Here is a 20,853-nt window from a genome sequence, read left to right as displayed (position 1 = left end):
AGGAGCTTTCAGAGCAGGCAAAGGTGGCCCTGCATGGCAGGACCTGCTGGTCGGGGAGGTGACCCCCATGCAGCACATCATGAAGTCAGAGTTGCCTTCCAGTTGGTGACTGTGTGAATCATCACCTCTTTAACGTTATAGCTTCTTTTCCATTGCCTCCAGCCTGTAATGGTCATCATTAACTTCAGGAGCCAGTTCCTCTGGCTGATCCTCTTTGTACTGCTATCTGGGGTCTGCTTAGCTGCTTAAGATAGAAAAGCAAGTGATAAGTAAAAGCTCAGACAAGTAGGTCAGAGTTTTCCAGAGCACTGTGTGTGTGTGCCCTGGTATGTTTTCTCCTCTCTCATTATGAAGTAGGTTAACCAGGCAGAGCAGAACACTGGATGGCGCTGTTAAGGATAGATGTGGATACCACAGACCATTTTTTGAGCACCTCAAGTTGGACTTGTGTTCAGGGGGGAGAGGCTGGGGATGGGGAGCAGGTGGTGGAGCTGCCAACCTGGATTTGCATCTGTGTGCAGAGGGGATGCAGTGAGGGGGAAAGAAACCCACATTTACAGGACTGAGTTCACCTTTGGGCTTGCCATCTCCACGCTGGGTCTCACCAGCTCTTTGCCAATCACCCTGCCCATGGTGCTGTGCGTTCTGCTGCTCCTCCTGAGCTCCCCAGCACTTCAGGCTCTGCTAATCCTGAGCGATGGCTCCGGGATCACCTGAAGTCTCATTTCAGAGCCACCAGCTGGATTTCCCTCTGCTGACCTTCCCCCTCCCACACCCGACTTAAACAGGAGCAGATGGAGATGAGAAGCGCTACCAGATCATCTAATTGGGTTTTTGGGTTTTTGTTTGTTTGGGTTCTTGTTGTTTTTTGAGGTTTAGCACCAAACTGCACTCAGGGCACTGGGACAAGAGGGATGGGAGAGCTGCAGTGCAGCAGGATGGCGTTGCTTTGCTGTGTGCAGGTGCTCACTGCTTTCTGTTCCTCTGATTAGGAAATAGTGGATTGGTTCAATGCCATTCGTGCTGCACGTTTCCATTACTTACAAGTGGCATTTCCTGGAGCCAGTGATGCTGATGTAAGTTTTCCAAATCGTTTTTTTTTTTTTTGCCTTCTTTTTAGCATCTTGTTATCAAGCATCTTGTTATCAAGCAGGAAAGCTCTGGGGAACACTCTGTCCTTCAGCATCTGCTGTGTAATTACTGTGCCAAAATGACTGTGATGTGAGGGGCTTCAGACCTCGTTCAGATTAAGGGTTAAATGAGCCGAATGCTAAAGGCCAAAGGGAGAACCTCATCAGCCCATTGTGGGACCTGTGCTTGGCTCACCTGTATGGAACTGCCAACCACTTGGTTGAGATCTGATGGTAGAGGGGTCGGTGTGTTTGGGCAGGTGCCTCCAACTGCCTCCAGCTGATGCTGTGCTCTCATTTCTCTCCTGCTTGGTTGCTCCAGCTGGTGCCAAAGCTCTCTAGAAACTACCTGAAGGAGGGGTACATGGAGAAAACGGGCCCCAAGGTAAGCTATAAGTGTTTCTGCAACACCCCCAAAACCAAGGCTTGCTCTGTATGGGATGGGGAAGGGTCTGCTGGTGGGACAGGCTTGTCCTCTCTGCAGAAGTGAAGCCTTAACACTGTAAGCACATTAATACACACTGAAGTTTGGGTTTGGAACCAAAAGATAATGAATCCAGAAACATCTCACAGATGAACCCAGTGCAATTCCCCTGTTCTCTGGCCATCACTGCAGACCCACCTGGTCTCAACTGCCTTTCCCAGCCACCCCTTGCCCAGCAGGGTCCTCCAAACCACCCAAGACTGCCCCAGTGCCCTGATACTGCCAGGCTGCATTCGATAAGCAAAGCACTTCATACTTCGGTGTGTAATTGAGCACTGTCTGACTCTGCAGCAAACAGAAGGATTCAAGAAGCGATGGTTCACCATGGATGACCGAAGGCTCATGTATTTCAAGGATCCCCTGGTAAGACAAAGGGGCCTGGGCTGCATCCAGGGTATGGTCTGCAGTAAAGCCCAGGCTGATGCTCAGCAGAATGCATTAGGATTCTGTGTTGCTGGGTCTGGGCTGCTGCTGGTGGAGGGCTCCATGGGGCTGTGATGCTTTTGGTCTCAGCTGCTGCACTCTGTGCTCCCGGCTGCTGTCTTCTAGGATGCCTTTGCAAGAGGGGAAGTGTTCATTGGGAGCAAGGAAAACAGCTACAAAGTCCTGGAAGGGCTCCCACCATCCACACAGGGAAATCACTGGCAGCACGGCATCACCATCGTCACCCCAGACAGGAAATTCCTCTTTGCCTGCGAGACGGAGGACGACCAGCTGGAGTGGATCACCACCTTCCAGAAAGTTATCAGCAGGCCAATGCTGCCTCAGGAATACGCAGGTGTGTGCTCACGAGGTCTGGAGCCCTCAGCCCCTTCATTTCCCATTGGTTGGAGTAGGGGATGGATGGATGGGGGTGAGGGGGGACGGGGTGACTCCTCTGCAAGGCTCTGTGCTTGGTGGAGGGGCGGTGGTGTTGTAGGACCATAGAATGGTTGGGTTGGAAGGAACTTCAGAACCTGTTGTCACCCAGCGTTGAGGACAATCAGACCCACAGGGCCAGGCTGTCCTTGTTGGGGTTGTACCCACAGCTTTAACTTGGATTTTCTGTTCTTTTGTTTCAGTGGAAGCCCATTTCAAGCATAAACCTTAGATGGGACTGGCTGGGCAGACCTGAGGAATGAGCTTCTGTTTACAACACAACATGGGTTTTATTTGAAATGTTAAAAAAAAAATAATTATTAATAATAATAACAGTAATAATAATAATAATACTTCCCTTTCCCCTCATCATTCACTTGATCATGTCGGAGGCCAAGAAAGGCAGCAGCAAAACATGGGAGAAGATGCTGATCCAACCCAGAACTCATTTCTGCTCCCCCTGCACCTCGTGCCCACGTGTCTCCTGCAGGTAGGGCACCGTGCTGCTGGAAGGATCCCCTGCCCTGTGCTGAAGTCTCGGGGACAGGACACTCTTTGGACAATGTGGTCTGTGGTGCAAAACCCATGTGGGTTCCTTGTGGAAAGTGTTGGCTGTTGTGGGGGATGTGAGGCTGAGGCCCATCCCCGTGGTGCTGCAGCAGCTGGCTGCTGGGGCTGGTGCTAAGCTGCTTTTCCTCCTCCATGGCTCATTGCTGCCTCAGCTCACAGGGGATACGGACTGAGCCCAAAGCCTCCTATGCTCTGGTGATGGAGCTCCCCCCATCTCACCTCACCAGGCTCAGCCATGGCCCTGCTGCTCCGGGGACACACTGCCTGCCGCCCCTGCTCCCTGCCAGCTGATTCCAGGGGAGAGGGAGACCCTGAGATGCTGACACCTGAAAACAGGAGAGAAATTGTTTTTAAATGTAGGAATCTGCAGCTGAACTGGTGGGGGAGTTTGGAGATGACCGAAACGTGTCCTTGCCTGTGTCCTCCACACTCGTATAACTCAAAGGAGAAGCAGCACTGAGAGCAGCTTAAAACAGCTCCTGGTAGGAAGCCCATCACCGTGTTCCTCCCCATGGACATTGGTCCTGTGCAGTGCCCCGGCTGTTCCCTGCCCTCCACCCATAGGTGCCCACATCATGCCTGCTTCTGCCATCCCAAAGGGGAGCAGGGGGTGACGCTCATCCCAGCTGAGGCCACTGCTCTCCTGGTGTCATGCAGGTGGATGGAGCTGGCTGTGAGGGCTGTGCTGGGGGTGCTGGTGCCTGCAGGCAGCGTGAGCAGGATGCAGCTGTTGTGCAGGCGTGGTGTCCTGATGTGTACGTGTTGCTAAATGACCGATCCTCCTGCTGTCATAGGGGTAAATTATGAATAGTGTGGGTGAGCATCACAGCTCCCAGCTGGTGGCAATGCTGTCTGTAGGCTGATTCCGAGCAGGGTGTAGAACTTCAGCTGTGTGTGTCGTTGGCCTCGTTAGCTGCTTACCAAAGTGCACAGCCCAGCAGTGCCCACTGATGGGTACCAGGGGTGGCTGTGGGGCTGGGGGCCGAGCAGCAGGCTGGGCTGTGCCTACCTGTGTCCCTGCTGCCCTTGGCACGGTCCTCAGTGATCCGGTTGGTGCACTTTGTTTTCCAATAATTCTCTTAATTATTTTTTATTTTTTTTAATTATTTTTTTTTCTCCTGCAAAGAATACAAAAGCTGCTTGAAGTGACATTTCAGCGCTGTGTTGAGCACTAACTGCTGGGTTGGGGGCCGGGGCTCAGTCCCTCCTGTCGGTGTTTGTAACCGATCCCCTCTCGTGGGCCGTGTCCGTCTGTAATGTCACTGGTAAGAACTGTGGTACTACGTGTCATTCGCACCAATAAACGCTGATGTCAGATGGGTGCTGGTGTTGTCTGAGTCTGAGGGGTGCAGGGAAGCAGAAAGGAGGGGGGTGGGAATACCTCCCTTTATGTACTGTGTGTATGTGTGTGTGTATAGAGCTGTGCTGGGTGTGTGTGTGTATGGATGGATGTGGATGCACACATTCACAAATGGTATTTGTAGCACTCACCCCACTGCACCAACAGAGCACCTGGTGTGTTACAGGCTCACACTTATAAGCACAGAGACAGGCATTTATAGCAGTGTGTTTAACTGACAAGCATGGAAGGTAAATGTACTGAACACACACAAGGTGCTGCTTCATTTGCAGCCAGCACTACTGGCTTTGTAATAACTAAATTAATGTTGGGATGCATTTCTTGTAATTAATTTGCAATGTATCAGTTTATGCACTGTCTGTAATTTAAGCTAAGTACATGATGCAGAAATGCAGGTATACAAGGTGTAGCTTGTTCCCTGTTTGTTGATGTATATATATAATTTATAGAATAAAAGTGTATTTCTTTTTGCTCTCACTTAAGTCGGCCCCATCACAAACAGTGGTTGTGGCTTCAGGCAGAGGGAGACAGACTGTGTGTGTGTGCAAAATGAGGACCTGTGTAATAACATCTGAAGTTACACCTTATTAAATAGAAAAAGACTGTCCATACATTGTGGGTATACGTTATACCTGTGATAATGAATCCTCCCTGGCTGCTCCATAGCACCATGCAGTATTGAGCAGGAACAGGCTGCAGAGTGAGGCCATTTGCAGCCATCACAGACTCTCAGAAAGCGGCCGGATCGTAGAGCCTGGTATAAAGTGTTTATTTGAGACGTCACAATTAACACAAAATCTGCCTTTCATCGCCTTCTTTTCTGTTTCGTACAGTCAGTAAAGTCTGATGAAGCCCTCCCTCCCCCATGCATGATTGCTGTTTATTAATCTAAGCCTTCAGTATTTTCATAGTGAAAAAATAAAGCGTTTCCCCGTTTCATTCGATCGCTGCACCACCACCATCGGGTGGGCTGCATTAAAGAGATGTGGAATTGCTATGCCTACCACTGGGGTTGAAATTACTCCGTTATTTATTGATTTATCCTTTTTACACAAAGTGTTAAATGAATCAATCAATCACCCGAGAAAAATAAATATATCATAGAGAACCAAAAGTTCTGCAGTATCCCTTTTCTTTACATGTAGCTGCAGTTCAGACACAGACATTGCTTGTGGCGGTTCACTGTCACATAGGGTTGTGAACTCAGAATGAGGGAGTATGTTCCAAAGGAGCAGAGCCACCAGCCAGAGGAGGTATTTCAGCTGCCAAATTTTTAAGCCTAAGCAAGAGAGCTCCATGTGGAGCCAATTACCTGCGTCCCACTGCTCAGCTTTTACTCAAGAGCAATTCGACCTTGTGCTTTTCAGAAGTATCAGCTAAACTCACACGTGGGCTCAGCCAGAGCCAGCTCACCATAGACACAGGCAGTGCTGTTCTCACTGCAGCAGAGGGAGCTCCTGGTGTCAGTGTGTCCTGGCTGTGCAGCTCACTGTGCTCCTCACAGGACTGTTGGCACCAGCCTCACCCCTCAGTCACACAGTGACTCACTCTGCTTTCAGGATGTTCCTTGCAGACGGCAGAGGTCGGGGAGGCCTTCTTGTAACAAAGATGGTAGTGGGTGGGTTGTGGAGCAGACCCATGTTTATTGAGTTAGTTATTGTGCAAAAGGGAATACTGCATCAGAAACCGTAGAAGACTATATTTTAATCAAAGTCACCAGCTGCTGCATCGGAAACCTGCTAACAATCGCTCCCATTGGTTCTTTTGGCTACTTTTTGTTGGTTTCTTTCTTTTGTTTACATAAATAATATAGACCGAACATTATAAACATTTCAGCAACCATTTCTAAAAGACTGGAGGAGCCCTTTGAGGCGCCAAGAAACAACTGCAGGATTCAAATTCCAAAACTGTCTTTGGAGTCATCGAATCGTCAGATGCACGCGGCCCCCTATGGCAAAAATACTCAGTCCAGTTCAATAGGACTGCTGTCTTCCTGACCATCTTCTGTATCATCGTCTTCTCCAGTTCCCATCAGACTGTTTAAAAGGTTTCCTAGAACCAAGTACATGGCAGTCAAACCTAACTTACAGGTTCCATATTCTCATTAAAAGCTTTTTAATGGCTCTCCCACCATAGGTAGGGTTGGTTTCAATCACCAGAACTGCTGGCACAAACCTTACCTAGTAATCCTCCATAGGACGATGTCTGCTTGGGTGGAACGCCAAAGAAAAGCTGTCCTATTCTATCTAGGTACTGGAATGACACAAGATGGAGAACAACGTCAGGCTGCTTCATTTACAGGTGGAAATAGCACAGAAGTGAGATCGCTGACTCCTGTCTACAAGCCGTATTCAAACATCCTGCTTCTCAATTTGTCAGGTTGTTCTCATTAAGAACAACTGAAATACCACACCTGATAGATTAATTAATCCATCTAATGACCCACGTGGTTTGTACTCAGAATCATTAGCCATTATTTAAGTAATTCCGTGGGCTACATCCTGCTCGCAGTTCCTGGCAACTCACCTCATTATACATGGGATCTCTTTTCAGGGATGGTTGATACTGTTCACACAATACTGTAAATACTGTTAGCTTTCCCCTAGAAAGGAAACAACCAAAAATGTCATCTCAAAAACAACCGAAAAGGAAACTAGGAGCAGAGTGAGAAAAATCACACCGTACCCATCGACAGCCAATAACAGAAACCAGATGAAGTTTAGCAGTGGTTGCACAAAGGGTGGGCCCTTTTCTATTGAAGGATGTTTCTGTGTATACGTTGTAAAAACAACTGAGGCGCTGGTCTTGTTTTTTAAGCAGAGAAATCTGTAAAAGGAAACAGAACAGGGGAAGTTAAAAAGCAGAGAAGAGTATAAAAAGAGTCGGTATGGTATCTGAGATACTGCTTACATCCCTTACTGGCCTCAAAAATTGCCTCTGTCTAAATACTGAAAAAAGAATCCCTTACTTGTAACTGATACTCATAGAAACAAATACAGCATTGTTTAAGAGTCTTATGTACAGCAGACTTACAGAAGGGATTTTCTACCACTCACCAGCACTACAATCTCTAGCAACCAAGTAAGGAAAGCAGGACACATCCGACATGACAGCTGGAGGCTGCCAAGATGCAGCCTCACTCTCGCCCACTCCCTCTCACAGCACCTCCTGTCCGTGCTGCAGTCCTGGTTGCACCTCCTGCTCAGCCTCCCCCTGAGCTGCTTTCCCTGCCTGCAGGAAGCCATCCGCTGATTAAACTCAGTAAAATTGGCTTTGTCAGCCTCAATTGTAGGTGAGCTCCGCAAATGCACACACAAGCTTTGCACTCCCACATCCTTTGAAATAAATGCTTCAAGAAGATGAGAGCCAGCAGCAGTTCTGAGAAACCACCGGTCTGCGCTGCTCATACACCAGGGTGACCCAACGTTAATAATCCCTTAGGACAATGAGACTGAGAGCAAGTCTTGTGCTGCATGTAAACACAGAGCCCAGGCTTGGTAAGTACATCCAGGTAATTCCTAACTGACCAGGCACAAATTAGTGTTAATAAAAAGTAAGAATTATGCTCTGAGGGTCAAACAGATCACATTAACTCTTCAAGCAATTAATACACTGTCAGCTTTTGACCTTAACACATTTTATCCCCACTCCACATGAGTTCTGAAATGGGTTTCTATTGCTACCACACACAGTGAGTTTTGGAACCTCTGGCTTTCACAGGTTCCGCTGGAAGGATGTTCAGTTACCCCACAATTATCTCGATCTAATTAAACTGGCCTCATACACAGCATCATCTCAACACAACAGTCCAAACAACAACACAACACCTACTGTAGGACTGCCTGTGCTACAAACATGTCCACCTCACTGCGATAGCCTCTGGATGAGGAGTATTCCACGAGCATGTTTGCACAGCCTTCACCATCTGTGGAGTGCAAGAAGTGATACCGAGATTCACTATAGTTTTGCTCTATAAAAGGAAAAAGAAAATGGTATTTAAGAAATCAGTTCATCATAGGTGAGCATAAAAACACATTTGCTAGGCAGGTGCACTAGAGCCAGAAAGAGCTGCACACTGTATATAAACAGGACAAGTAGCCAAAAGCAGGGGCACTTTTTCCCCCTTGTACATCATAGACAATTGATGAAACCCAACAGCACCTTCAGCATCCTTCCTTCTTCATGCACAGAAAGAAGGCATTCCCTATTTTTAGCATAGCCCACTCCTGCTATCAAAATTAACACTGCCTTCATGTTCTGAACAGAACAGCGATTATGCAGAAAAAAAGGTGCAAGAAATGAACATGTTTTGTTAGAACTTGAAGCCAAGTATCGTGCAAGAGTAAAGCAGAGACAAATCATAACTGGAAACCTGCTCATTTCTGGAATTTAAAAGCTCTGTTTGAAAAACCACAGCCATTTCTGATGACTCCCAACAGCTACTAAGAAAACACACATTCTGATCTGCAGCAAAAGAAGGGCAAGCAGACAGCTATGGAATGGGGGTTGTTGCTTTCAGAATGCAACGCTTCCTATGCTCATCACACCACAGCTTCTCACTTTAACACTGAGGAAAACCTTCCCTTGGAGGTGGCAGCCACTGCCAGTCCCTGAGAGCAGCCCTGGGTCTGTGTGTGGCACACAGCCAGGCAATGAGCTGCCACAATGACCACTGTCACTGTCATACAAAGACATGACCAGCAATCACAGCTCCTGAAGGATGTTAAGTAAACAAGCAATCACCTTGTACAGTGTTTTATTGATGAGCAACCGTTAATTATTCAGCTGTTCTCATTCACCTTTCTGTTTTGAATTCAAGACTTTAAACACTGATTATGAAACACAACTATTTTGAGTGTTTTGGTCTATTTGACATGCCATTACGAATGGGAAATGCCTGAAATAGGCTGCTCTTCAGCATCTCACAGATACCTGGTGGTCAGACGCTGTGATGTGTATCAATCTTCCTTAGGTTTATGTAATAAAGGATGTAATAATAAGCCAACAGAACAGTCCTGCTTCCTCCTAATGATTCTTAGCCCAACTACCTCAGTGCATAGAGGATCATCCCTCCTTTTACCAAAGAGCTTCACAGCAGCTGAAGGTCTTTTTGGGGTCTGCACAAAGACATTTATGAGCCTATTTTTTGTTAGTGATAAAACCCTGAAGCAATCACAAACAGCCAGCAACACCTGAAATCATTTCCATCTCAGCTTCTCTAGGTCATTTCCAAAGCACATCTCTTACATATTCTCCACATTTTCAAAATCAAACAGAAGAAAGCCAGTTGATTTTTCTTACCTTTCCACAGGGTAATGGCTAATAACTGGTGTAATTTTGGATGGCCGAGTTTTCCTGATCCCCCGCTGGACCATTTCAGTGCTCTGGATACAAAAGCCACTCTTTCAGGAGAATTTGGATCCATTAAACTAAACAGTTTAGCCAAGTTCTCTACAAGGAATAACAGTCACAAATACATAATGTTAACAGAAGTAGGAAGACCCGCTGCTTCTGGTGCACCTTCAAGATACAAACTCCTAATAAGATGAGATCTGCTCTCAGTCTTTATAAGACATCTTAAAAACAGTGATTTTGAACTGCAGAAAATAAACCACATCAATCCCATCATGGTCTGGGACAGGGAATCCCAGAGCTTCAAGCGGCCCCAGGGAATAGTGAAGGCTTTTGGCCACAGTAGTGCTTGCCCATCGACAGGGCAGCAGACAGAAGCCTGCAGTTCCAAAAAGGACCACCAGAAGTCATCGGTGGGATACAGAAAGTCAGAGCTGAACTAGGCAACAACCAAGGGTCTGTCCCAGCCCTCTGTATCTTCTGCCCCCACCCACAATGCAGCCTGGCAAGGCAGCTTTAAGGTCTTCCCAAACTCTCCACTCACTAAATCTCAACTGGAGAAGAAAGTGAGAGGCCGACTGACAAGTACTACTGCTATGACAGACACTGCCATCCAACAAGGCCTTGGAGCTCCAAGTCGCTGTGCAGACAACACACTCCTCCTGCAGTGAGGATGCTACAAGATGGCACATTAATTCAAACTATATCCATTTCTACTACCTGGCCACATGGGATGACATACAACAGTGATTTAAGGTTCCAGGAATTAATGCTCACCGAGAAGTGAGAACACCTAAACAAACTGAGTGCAAATGTCACCATACCTAAAAGGTCATCTGTTACTTTTGCATCTGACTTCTCCAAAGACTCCAAAACCAACATGGACAGATCAGCAGCACTGTTTTGCTAAAATACAAACACACAGTGGTAACAATTAATGTAGCAGTGAATCAAAGGAAACATCATGAAAGAGTTCAGTTCTCATGCAGAATTTTGTCAGAGGCACATTAGTACTTTTATCAGCAGTTACAGGTAAGGAACGAGAGGAAATTTCAATTGCCCTATATAAAAGTTTACATTAATTTGATACCAACAAGTAGAAACCACCAGTAAAGCAAACCAAATGTGGTTCAGATTTGGATATTCACAGTTCCAGTTTGGAAACATCTTTCCTTATGGAGAAAAACCCAACAAAGAGATAAAGCAGAATATCACTAAGCAACCACCCCAACATCTGCCATTGGGAATTCACTGCTCACCCCACAACAACCCCCAACATCACACAAAAACATCAACATACCTGGTTATGACTGAAGAACAGCAGAGCCCCTGAGTACATTAACTCTCTCGCTTCCACATATTTTCCTTGTGACATATACCTGGAAAAAACAGCAAAGCCTTGATAGAAGTTACTACAAAGAAATGAAGGAGGACAGAATTGGTTCCCAACAGTGACCCCAAGAACTATCTTCTACTACAGTATGGTGATCAGTCTCCTGCACATCACCACAATGGACAACTACAGCTCTTGGACCACTGCATCTCCAGGTTAGAAATGCAGCCCTTCCTACAAGAGCAGTTGAGGATAGTGGGGTATTCTCTAAGTGCCCTCAGCAGCTAAGAGCCACAGTAAATGCCTCGTGCATCAGTTGAGCAGCTCAGCACCTGCAGCGTTTTGCAGCTGGCCTCACACCCAGGTGTGCCTCAAGGCTTCTGGCTCCAGACTTCTTCATAGATCCCCCCCAGAGAGCTGTATCCAGGAGACTCCTACTCTGGGAATGCCTACAGGTGACACTAATGAAGACTTTACAATATAAAATACATTTTAAGAACCGTTTTTTGAAATATATATATAAGAATAGAAATATTCCCTCTGTGAATCTAAATGGCACTTAGAACCAAACAGTAACATGCTCAGAACTGAAATCCTGGGACAGATGATCCATATCAGACTGACCTACAAGCAATCAGGAAAACAGAAGTCAATGTCACTACAGAGGCAGTAACTTTGAGCCTTTGATTTGACGGCCAGAGCACACACAGTGCCAGCTCCACCCAGCCTGCACTGCCCACATACTGCTTGGACAGGACCTTCCTCCTGCCACGAGGAGCACAGCAAGGGACAAGCACTGCAGGTTGAAGGTTTGTGATAATCCTTCCTCCCCACCCTCAAGCATATCTTGGCTTCTGACTGCTGAAGCTCTGAGTCAGGATTTCAGGTTTGGCTTGCACTGGGTGACGGAACAGACCGGCATTTACAGGCTGCTTTTGATCAAAGCGAATCAAAGCTGCACATCCCAATTACAATCCCACAGCTGAGCTCACCTCACTCTGTGCTGATGTATCTCTGGAAGACTGTTTACATTTAACAGACATTTACAGAGGACAGACAAGAACTGCCTGGGACTCCTTCCCAGTCTCAGTGACTTTCCAAACAAATCTTCTCTGCCTCATTCTGTGTTTGCCTGGAAGGAAACCCCCTCCGTAGCTACACAAATATCACCTTTCCCTTTAACTGAGCACCTTCCTTCTCTTGCATTTAAAAGGGAAAAGGCAGGAACTCTCACTCCAAATTAATACAGCGAGGCTTAAGCAAAGCACGTGAGCTAATGCGTTTAAAACATGAGATGAGAAACAACTGCTGAACAAAGTCATCTTCCACCACTGCAGCCACCACCTCACATAATCCCTCCTATAAAACAGGCTGCACTATATCTTAGATTTATGTTTATCCTCAAATACAACTTAAGTCTTCAGACTCTGACATTGCCCTCACCAATCCCAGCAGAGCACCACTGTGTGATGGTGCTCAGTACGTAGCAGGGATGGCAGCAATGGGAGGAGTTCACTGAGGACGTTCTACCCATGGCTCCACAGTACTGAGCGTGCAGCACCCCAAACTCCTGGCTGCTGTATGCCAATGTACCCACATGTTGATCCCATTCCGCTCTGGGGACATAGGGCACAATGGAGCCACAAGGCTGCTGAGGGCAACCTCCCAATCCTGGTACAGCACAAGAGAACAAAGCCAGGGTCAAGCAATGAAGGGGTACCCCACTCAGGGCTCCTGGAAGGAACACAGAATGGTCTTTTAAATTGAATGAGAAAAAGGGTGACAACAGCAAGTCACCGTGGATGTGAGCAATGAAAAGAAATTTTGCAAAAGGCCATAGTAGTGTATGTGAGCATTCAGGTCTCCTCTACTTACTCACTGCCTCATAGACAAGAAAGGAAGCGCATCTTCCCCTAAAAGTCTGTCCAGCCTAAAGCTGCCAGGAAGGGGAATGGTGAAGGCAGTGCCAGCAGGGGCTGCCCAGAGACAGCAACAGGCACAGCTCAGCAGCAGAGCAGCAGTGTAAAGGGGTGCCCAGCTTCCACAGGGACAAAGCCTCAGTACGTCCACACTAATGCACGGGGCGCTGGAAACAGGCACAGGGAAGCGGGACTTTGAGCCCAGTCTCGGGGCAGGATCCCCCGATGTGCAGTGAGCACACTGTGGTGTCTCAGGAGCCCGCAGTGCCGGGCTGGGCGCTGCAGGGGGGGCTCTGCGTTATGGAAGGCCCGTCCCGCATGAAGCTGTGGAGCCCAGAGGGCCGGTATCTGTGAGCAGGAGCGGGGACAGAGGCCGACACGGGACACGCGTCAGCAGCGCTGCGGCCCGGATCCCGCACAGCCCCGCGATGGTCGCAGTGCCGATCGGTGCCGCGGGCACATGGTCCTGCTCAGCCCCGCTCCCAACGGTCCCCGCGCGGCCCCGCACCGCAGCGCTGTGCAGCGGGACGGACGAGCGGCCCAACGCCTCGGAACCACCGAGCACAGGCCGGGCCCAGCTCCGTGCCGCCCGCATCCTGCCATGCGCGCACCCGCCCCGCCCCGCCCCCGCGCGGCCCAATGAGAGAACGAGAAGCGAAGACGGACAGGAGAGACGGCCAATAGAAAGAGGGTGCGGGCGAGGCGGGCGGCATTGGGGCGCAGTGCGTGGGAAGGCTCTGGAAGGCCGCGCGGGGGAGGGGCGGGCAGCGCCGTACCTGAAGAACAGCGTGCGGTACATCTGGTGCGCCTCGTAGTAGTCGCCCTTCTCCACGCTGGCTCGCAGTTTGCCCTCCACACGCTGCACGCCGCCGCGGTTCCTGCCGCCTCCTTTGGCCGCTTCCTGCTCCGCCGCCATAATCGCCGCCGCCATCAGCGCGGACGGGGAGGAGGGAAGGAAGGAGGGAGGGAGGAGGAGGCCGGGCGGGAGGCGGCGCACGCGGAGCGACGTCGCGCCTCACTCAGTGCCCGGCTTCCGCCCCGCGCTACGGCGGCCCGCGAGGGTCAGATGGTGCTGAGGGCGGAGCATGGGTTAACCCCACCCCCACAGCACTAAGAGAAGGGGGGTATTAATGATATACACACATCATGGAGGATACAGGGGAAAAAAACAAACCCAAACCTTTATTTTGTTTCGAATATTACATGCGGTTCCAAAAAAACAAAACAAAAAAAAAAAAACAAACCCAAAATTTAAAACTTTTATTTATTGAAACGTTTCCAATAGCATCTGGTCAGTTCGAGGCAGCAATAGAAGAAGCAATTGGAAAAAAGCATTTACAAAAATACATTGCACAAAGTCCGATCTGGCGTCCTTAAAAAATAAGTTAGTGTTATCCAAAATACCCCCGACCCCCATCACAATCTATACAGGATCATTCCAAATATGTAACATATGAAAACACCTGTACATATAATGCAGCTCCTCTGCATAGGCCACAGGCTCCGGCTCAAGTTCTCCATGCAGAGACTGTGCTGGAACATCAGGACTGTTGTGCAATATCAGAACACCAGTCAGCAGCTCCGTGTGTAACAGTTCACAGGGAATAAAAACACATGGGGACGGCGAGATCAAAGCTCTGCACACAAAGTCTTTTCTGCAAAGGATCTTTAAAGGTGGTGATCCTAAAGGGGGTCCCCACAGCAGCCTCAGCACGTGCTGTGTGATGAAGCTTTGGGACTAATGAACACCCACATGGTACATCTGATTCCATGGTACTGCTGAGACCTCGCAGCCCCATCGTCCCCATCCTGCAGTACAACATTTACCGACCAAAAAATGATGTAAGGAAGCGTCGTCCCAAGGAGAGAATTATTGAGGAGTTCCAATAGCTCTTCTCTAGGGCTCTGCTCCAAATCAGCCTTGATGGACTAAGTGAGAAGAGCTGATCAAACTGTTAACCTGCTCAGTAAACATTCACATACAGCAATTAAGCTCATTAAATTGCCGTGGTAAAAAAAAAACCCCTTAAAATAACTGCAAGTTATCCCTGAATTCTAAAGCAACTCATGGCCACAAAGTTCCAGTAAAGCATTCTCAGTTGCTGGTGTTTCCATGAATTTTGGTTGTGTTAAACTTTCCCTGACAGCAATATCTATTATAGTCAACATTTATTGAAGAAGCCCTTTAGGATTCCCCCAGCAGGTCAAGGCAAAGTCAACTGAAGGACACCTGTAGCCATAGGCTGTTGAAACTCCATGACATTATTATTTGGCTTGCAGTGCTGAGCTAACAGAAATATGCAGCTGAGTCCTGAATTCAAAGAAAAAAAAAATCCTAGTTGCAGAAAGTGTGGTTTATTCTTTAAAAAAAACAACAACAAAAAAAACACATATACATTCATTTGTAATAAAATAGGAACCACCTGATTGCTAACTGGGCTTTGTGAACCAGAGCCGTTTGCATGCATTATTTCTCTCAGCATGGACACAAAAATATAAAGCTAACTGGCAATTACAAGCTGAGCATGAGAGCAAATTAGTTTTATTTTGTACAGTTGTGCTGACAGTCTTCTGCCTTTATCAGAGGATTGGTAACTCTGTAGAATCTATCTTGCATCCTCGTCCTTTAAAGATTCCAGTGTTCTAGGCTGTCCAGTATATACAAATTGGTAACAAAATGTACAACAAAGCAACCCAAGCTGTAGTGTAGGGGATTACTCAGCAGGTTTCCCATGCACTCTGAACCGATAAAGACAGGTATACTCCGCGTGTCCCCAATTAGAAAGAATTCTCAGTTCCACTATTTGGAATGCCTTTTCACTTTTCTCCTGGAGAAAGAAAGCAAAGATAAAAACCAGAGTTAGGAACTTCTCACCACTTGGAACAGTACCTTCCTAGTTTGCTTCTTGCTTGTTAAGGGAGCAGAATAAGTATGAAGCTGATCCTTTAAGTTTATCATCTTCACACCAGTTGTTTGTGCCATCTGGACACAAACATTTCCTCTTATCTATTTAGATGACGGGTTTTGATGCAGACAAGTACTTCCTACATCTGTTTTTACATTGCCCAGCAGAGAATGCAGCCCTTTTCTTCACAGGTCGTTGAGTGCTGCCATAGAAAATGAGTCTCTCCTGACACTTTAAATCCCATCACGTAGACTTACCACTGTAAACATCTGCAGCGGCTCCCCTTCTTGGTCATAGACAAACTGTCCAAGAAATGTGCCTTCCTCTTGATATTCATCATCTAAGCCCTGTAACAACGAGATAAAGATTTCTTTCTTTTAAATATGGAAATTGTAGAAGCGTATTTATGCAACTGAGGATCAACAAGCAGCATCCAGAAATCTCCCATGCAAGGATCAGAATGTTTACTGTGCAGCTCAGTGCTTTCTCAGACAAGCTGTATATTCCAGTTTCCTGTGCTCAGATACTTCCACTACGTTTGACTGTGAAAACATACAAACTCCTTAATTTCTATAGCAGGAGTTAAGGAGCTAATTTACTACTACTGCCCTGTAAAAGATGAACTGCTCATAACAAACAAAATTGTTACCTCCCTTCAAAGGAGTTCACTACTCTAAAAAGCAAGAGGAAAATAAATACCCCTCTAAACTACTTCAGCATTTATTTCTAGATCCTGAAGCTTGTCAAGAACATAAACAATTTTAACAGCAATGACAGAAATGTCAGTTTCTCCTCTTAGTTGCCCTCCCCTCATTATTTATCAAGATATATGACAAATATTCCCCATCTTTACAAACATCAACAACTTAAATTTAAGAGACTTACATATACTGAAAACTTCCTAGGAGCACTGGTGATATTTCCCGATGGTGAAAGTGTTTTTGGTATGTGTTCCAATGAGAAGGCAGTCGGATAGATCTTCATGGATAGTCGAACTACAAGGTATCCCTCTGATCCCTTGAAAGCCCAGCAGTTTCCTGGATACATGTCAGGCTGAACAGATTTTGGGCCAAGTAGACAGAGGGGTGTGGAGAGAACAGGACAAAAGAAAACATTTCATCGTAAATATTTTTGCTTTTTTTTTTTTTTTGGCAATGAACTCTGAATTATTAGAGATATTCTTAAAATGATAACAAGTAGAAGAACAAGTTATTCAGTAACCAGTCAAATACACAATAACTACTGCTAATCACAAGTCCAATTCTGCCTCCAAAGACCAAATGTGAAATGATACTTTGTGTTAGATAGACTACGCAATAAAAAAGAAGATACAGGTTGCACTGTTTTAATTGCATTCTTCACAGATGCAGCAGATCCAACTGAACTACCAGCACCTTGAAAACTACTTTCTAACAGAAACCCTCCCAGTACTCACACTTCACAGAAAACCAGTACACCAGCCAAGGCTGCTATGAGAGCCTTAGCTTTGTCAAAGCAGGGCCTTAAGCAAGGCCAAGGACTTTCAAGAATAATCACACTCCCAGAACAAAGTACCCGACTCTCCCCACCCCTGAATTATATATCACAGAAAAAAAACATTCAGCATCCAAAAACCAACCCAGGACACTCAATACAAAATAACACTGCTCAACTTGTTTACTTAACCTTTAATTACCTGAATAACCACTCTGGGAGACTGAGAGAAGTACCACAGAGGAATTCCAAAGAGGCTAATTAGGGCTGTTTTTGTCTCATAGGTTTCAGAACAGCGAGTACTCAAAATGCTGCCACCTTAAAAAAAAGATAAAAATCAGGTTAGCAGAAGTAATCACTCATTCCTTCCTAAAGGATTTTTAGTTCCCCCCCACCCCATCCCTTAAAAAACAACAAAAAACTCAACCTAATATTAAAGGCATTATTAATCTCTAATTTTCTAATTCTCCAATGCTGTGCTTCTATCAAACACAATGCTATTTTAAGTACACATTGAAGATTTTTCATTCCAGAAGACTGAAAGATTATACACATTCTATAGTACATTCAGTGATGCGTGCACTTCACACATACAGATCTGTGGTCTCAACTATCCAGTTACATAGACATTCAAAAGATCTATTTTTACTAGAAGAGATTATAATATTAGAGAATATAGTGAAAATTTCTTCCATCTACCTCCAGATTCTAAGGCAAAATCCACCATACCAGTCTTGTCTTGAGAGTACAGCTTCAGTGCATTGTTTACAATGATCTGTGCTTGCTACAGATGGACACAGAAGAACAGAAAGGAAAGATAATATGAAGAGATGACACGTGAATATATCAGTTTTTAAGCAGCAAACATCCTTTTGAGATGCTGTATTCTATCACAAATCTTTGAAAGCCTCAGTCAACATAAGGTTTGTTTTTAAATACTTGACTGAATGGCTCAACACAAATTCATACCACATCTTGCCTGATGTTTTTCTTCAGAATTGGAATTTTCTACCCTCCCCCCACCTACTCACATCATTGGGGAATTCTGTACTCAAGATAACATACTTTAAGGGGGGGAAAAAGAAGCACATTCAGAATAGACAACATAACTGCTATAAGAGTGCTCTCAATTTTCCATAGTTCTGCCGATTTCAATTAATCTTTCAGGCACCTCCTAAAATCATTAACATTTATATAGACAGTTGTGTTCCACTAAATGCACATAAAGGAGAATTTTATCTGAACTTCTCTTAGCACTTCAGCTGACTCACTGCTTCTGTGATTCCAGAAATCCCTGCGTTGTTCACAGCATTTGTTACTACTTCAGATGTTATTCTTTGGTTTGTTACAGCCATCTGTAGAGTAATATTCTTGAGAATTTGCAACTCCAGATCCTGCAGTACAGTTTGCAGATCACTTCTGGTCACAAAATTGGATGTAAGCCACTGGAGAAGCGATTCAGGAAAGTCCTTGTGTTCATCACCAAAAAGCAGCATCTTGACAGATTCTTTAACTTGGGCATCTACCTGTTCACCAACAGTTACAATAGAAATGATTAGTATTACTTAATGGTTTATGAAGTCCATCTAGTAAGCAAATATGAAAGTCAATATATCCTTCCAATACTACAGAGAAATCTAGCTTTTACACGTGCTTTAACTACACTGACTTATACTAGAACAACAGAACAGGCAAGTATGCAGAAGACTGGTTTGGTGAGCAGCTAATGAAGTCCTGCTAATGAAGGGCTTCATGTTAAGAAACCTGACTTGTTTCAGAATAGAAAAGTCAACTGCAACAGTTCAAAGGGACTGTGGCAGCTCTAAGGGGAGCAGCAGACTTATCAGGCCAAGTTAAGCAAGGCACTTAAGTGAACACTCACCTATGGCAAACTTTGATTTCATACACACAGATAGAATATCTTGTGATAACACTGGAATATCAACTTGGACTAAAATAAGAACTTAGACTACTGCATTTTCTTGACTACATTCAAATTGATCCTTACAGAAGTTTTGTTTGTTTTTTTTTTTAAAGCATGATTTTAACATAACTTTCAGATGACAAACCTAGCTATGGCTTTTACATAAGTTCCTTTTCCATATTTGCATGAATTGGCATACTAAGTCAGCTCTAACAGCAAAGTACAGTACATTCAACTGATACTACATTATCTCAAATGCAAATGAAACTACTGTTGTGGAAAACAAACCACAAGCTCATCTAGGTAAGGTGCTACCCAGTAATGGGGGGGAAAAAGATCATAGTACCACGCCATAGAGCACTGCTGTTTTTTTCTAAGATGAATATTACTCCTACATAACTTTTAGAGTGCCTTTAAAAAAGAAGTTTGTGCACAAAATCTAGTCTGAATTTTACTAGGATGGTTACCAGAACTTACTTTTTCATGAATGACATCTATTTTCTCACAACTTGTCTTCGCACTCTCAGCAGTTAATAGCTCTGATTTCACTTGAGACAACTCTAGTTCCAGCTTTTTAACTTTGGATAAGAGTTGATTATGTTCATCACTATCTCTGACAAAAACAAACAGTCAAAAATTAGGAAACAATTAGTTTCAGTCATTCCATCTAATTCTAAAGGCATGAGAATTGTATTAGTCTAACACAAACCGCTCTCCTAGTTCACTTATCCATTGAGATAGCTATCATCTAACTTGCTTGCAGTTCTTTGGAGGCTTTCAGACACTTAAGATGAAGATAACAGAAACAAGATATTTCAAAGTTCTGAACAAACCCAAAAGCAATGACTTTCAGAACATCTCACTGACAACTTGGTAACTCCAGCACACATAGATTTCTGGTTTGACAGACCAGCCAAGCTTTAATTGCCTGAGCTGGCCATTGATTAAAGCAAGTTTCAAGTCACCTTAATACCTGCCTGTGAAGTTATTGATTTCAGATGAGCCTGTAAGCAGATTACACAGCTACTACATATGAGCATTCAGTGTGCGCTATGGAAAAAAGTATTAGCCAGCATTCCAAAGCTATGTAAATTAAATGTAAAAATAGGATTTCACAAAGTGTCTTCTCTTCCCAACAAGGAACAAGTTAGTGAAATTCCGTGGGTTTCTTCCTGATATTACACTGTGTGTTAGCAGACAGTAGTATAGCTGACAAAACAAAACCACAGATGAAAGCTGGAGTTGATAAGATTAAATATATATATATATATATATATATATATATATATATATATATAAAGATATATATATAAAGATATATATATTTTTATATGTGATGCATCAAAAGCAACTACTGTATGCTAAGCAGTTTGAGAAAGAAATCTTATGCATCTGTAAAAGCACAAGAAGTCTGTCAACAACTAATAACCAATAGCTGTACTTAAAAAATGCCCATCACCATTAGTTAGCTTCAAAACTAAAAAAAAAAAAATAAAAATTAAGTGCTCATACCTCATTGTTTTTGCTTTGGCTATTTCAAGCTC

General features: G+C 45.1%; 3 protein-coding genes across 33 annotated transcripts in view; 1 reads left to right on the top strand and 2 right to left on the bottom strand.

The window, feature by feature from the left end:
• ADAP1 (ArfGAP with dual PH domains 1) overlaps window positions 1–4,884 on the top strand; it is a 37,144-nt gene extending 32,260 nt beyond the window's left edge. For 3 of the 4 annotated variants that reach the window (XM_085513852.1, XM_015876523.3, XM_085513853.1), the window contains 5 exons: window positions 993–1,076; window positions 1,453–1,515; window positions 1,906–1,977; window positions 2,164–2,392; window positions 2,676–4,884. In XM_085513852.1, the coding sequence (XP_085369978.1) occupies window positions 993–1,076; window positions 1,453–1,515; window positions 1,906–1,977; window positions 2,164–2,392; window positions 2,676–2,704 (477 nt within the window). In that variant the 3' untranslated portion in view covers window positions 2,705–4,884. The remainder of the gene's footprint in view (window positions 1–992; window positions 1,077–1,452; window positions 1,516–1,905; window positions 1,978–2,163; window positions 2,393–2,675) is intronic. The other variant, XR_014933778.1, reaches the window with a different exon arrangement.
• A 266-nt stretch (window positions 4,885–5,150) lies between these two features.
• On the bottom strand, window positions 5,151–14,053 carry GET4 (guided entry of tail-anchored proteins factor 4). 3 transcript variants are annotated; one of them, XM_015876531.3, is made up of 9 exons: window positions 13,783–14,053; window positions 11,055–11,133; window positions 10,579–10,660; window positions 9,704–9,853; window positions 8,234–8,372; window positions 7,088–7,228; window positions 6,929–7,004; window positions 6,583–6,655; window positions 5,151–6,454 (listed from the first exon to the last, which is right to left on the bottom strand). In XM_015876531.3, the coding sequence occupies exons 1-9, from the start codon at window positions 13,935–13,937 to the stop codon at window positions 6,366–6,368; spliced, it is 984 nt and encodes a 327-aa protein (XP_015732017.1). In that variant the 5' UTR covers window positions 13,938–14,053; the 3' UTR covers window positions 5,151–6,365. The 3 variants fall into 3 exon arrangements, with proteins under 3 accessions (XP_015732017.1, XP_015732018.1, XP_015732019.1); XM_015876532.3 differs by having other exon boundaries at window positions 8,234–8,327; XM_015876533.3 differs by lacking the exon at window positions 13,783–14,053 and adding an exon at window positions 12,963–13,619.
• Window positions 14,054–14,253: 200 nt separating this feature from the next.
• SUN1 (Sad1 and UNC84 domain containing 1) overlaps window positions 14,254–20,853 on the bottom strand; it is a 37,700-nt gene continuing 31,100 nt past the window's right edge. For all 26 annotated transcript variants that reach the window (XM_015876504.3, XM_085513829.1, XM_085513833.1 and 23 more), the window contains 8 exons: window positions 20,822–20,853; window positions 19,787–19,922; window positions 18,657–18,911; window positions 18,085–18,169; window positions 17,588–17,703; window positions 16,798–16,965; window positions 16,170–16,259; window positions 14,254–15,834 (listed from right to left, as the gene is read on the bottom strand). The exon at window positions 20,822–20,853 is cut by the window's right edge and continues 12 nt beyond it. In XM_015876504.3, coding sequence (XP_015731990.2) covers window positions 15,721–15,834; window positions 16,170–16,259; window positions 16,798–16,965; window positions 17,588–17,703; window positions 18,085–18,169; window positions 18,657–18,911; window positions 19,787–19,922; window positions 20,822–20,853 — 996 coding nt within the window. In that variant the 3' untranslated portion in view covers window positions 14,254–15,720. The remainder of the gene's footprint in view (window positions 15,835–16,169; window positions 16,260–16,797; window positions 16,966–17,587; window positions 17,704–18,084; window positions 18,170–18,656; window positions 18,912–19,786; window positions 19,923–20,821) is intronic.

The sequence above is a fragment of the Coturnix japonica genome, chromosome 13 (assembly GCF_054131305.1).
Source record: "Coturnix japonica strain WE chromosome 13, WE-NBRP24, whole genome shotgun sequence".
NCBI lineage: Eukaryota > Metazoa > Chordata > Aves > Galliformes > Phasianidae > Coturnix > Coturnix japonica.
This window is presented reverse-complemented; position numbering and strand designations above follow the sequence as displayed.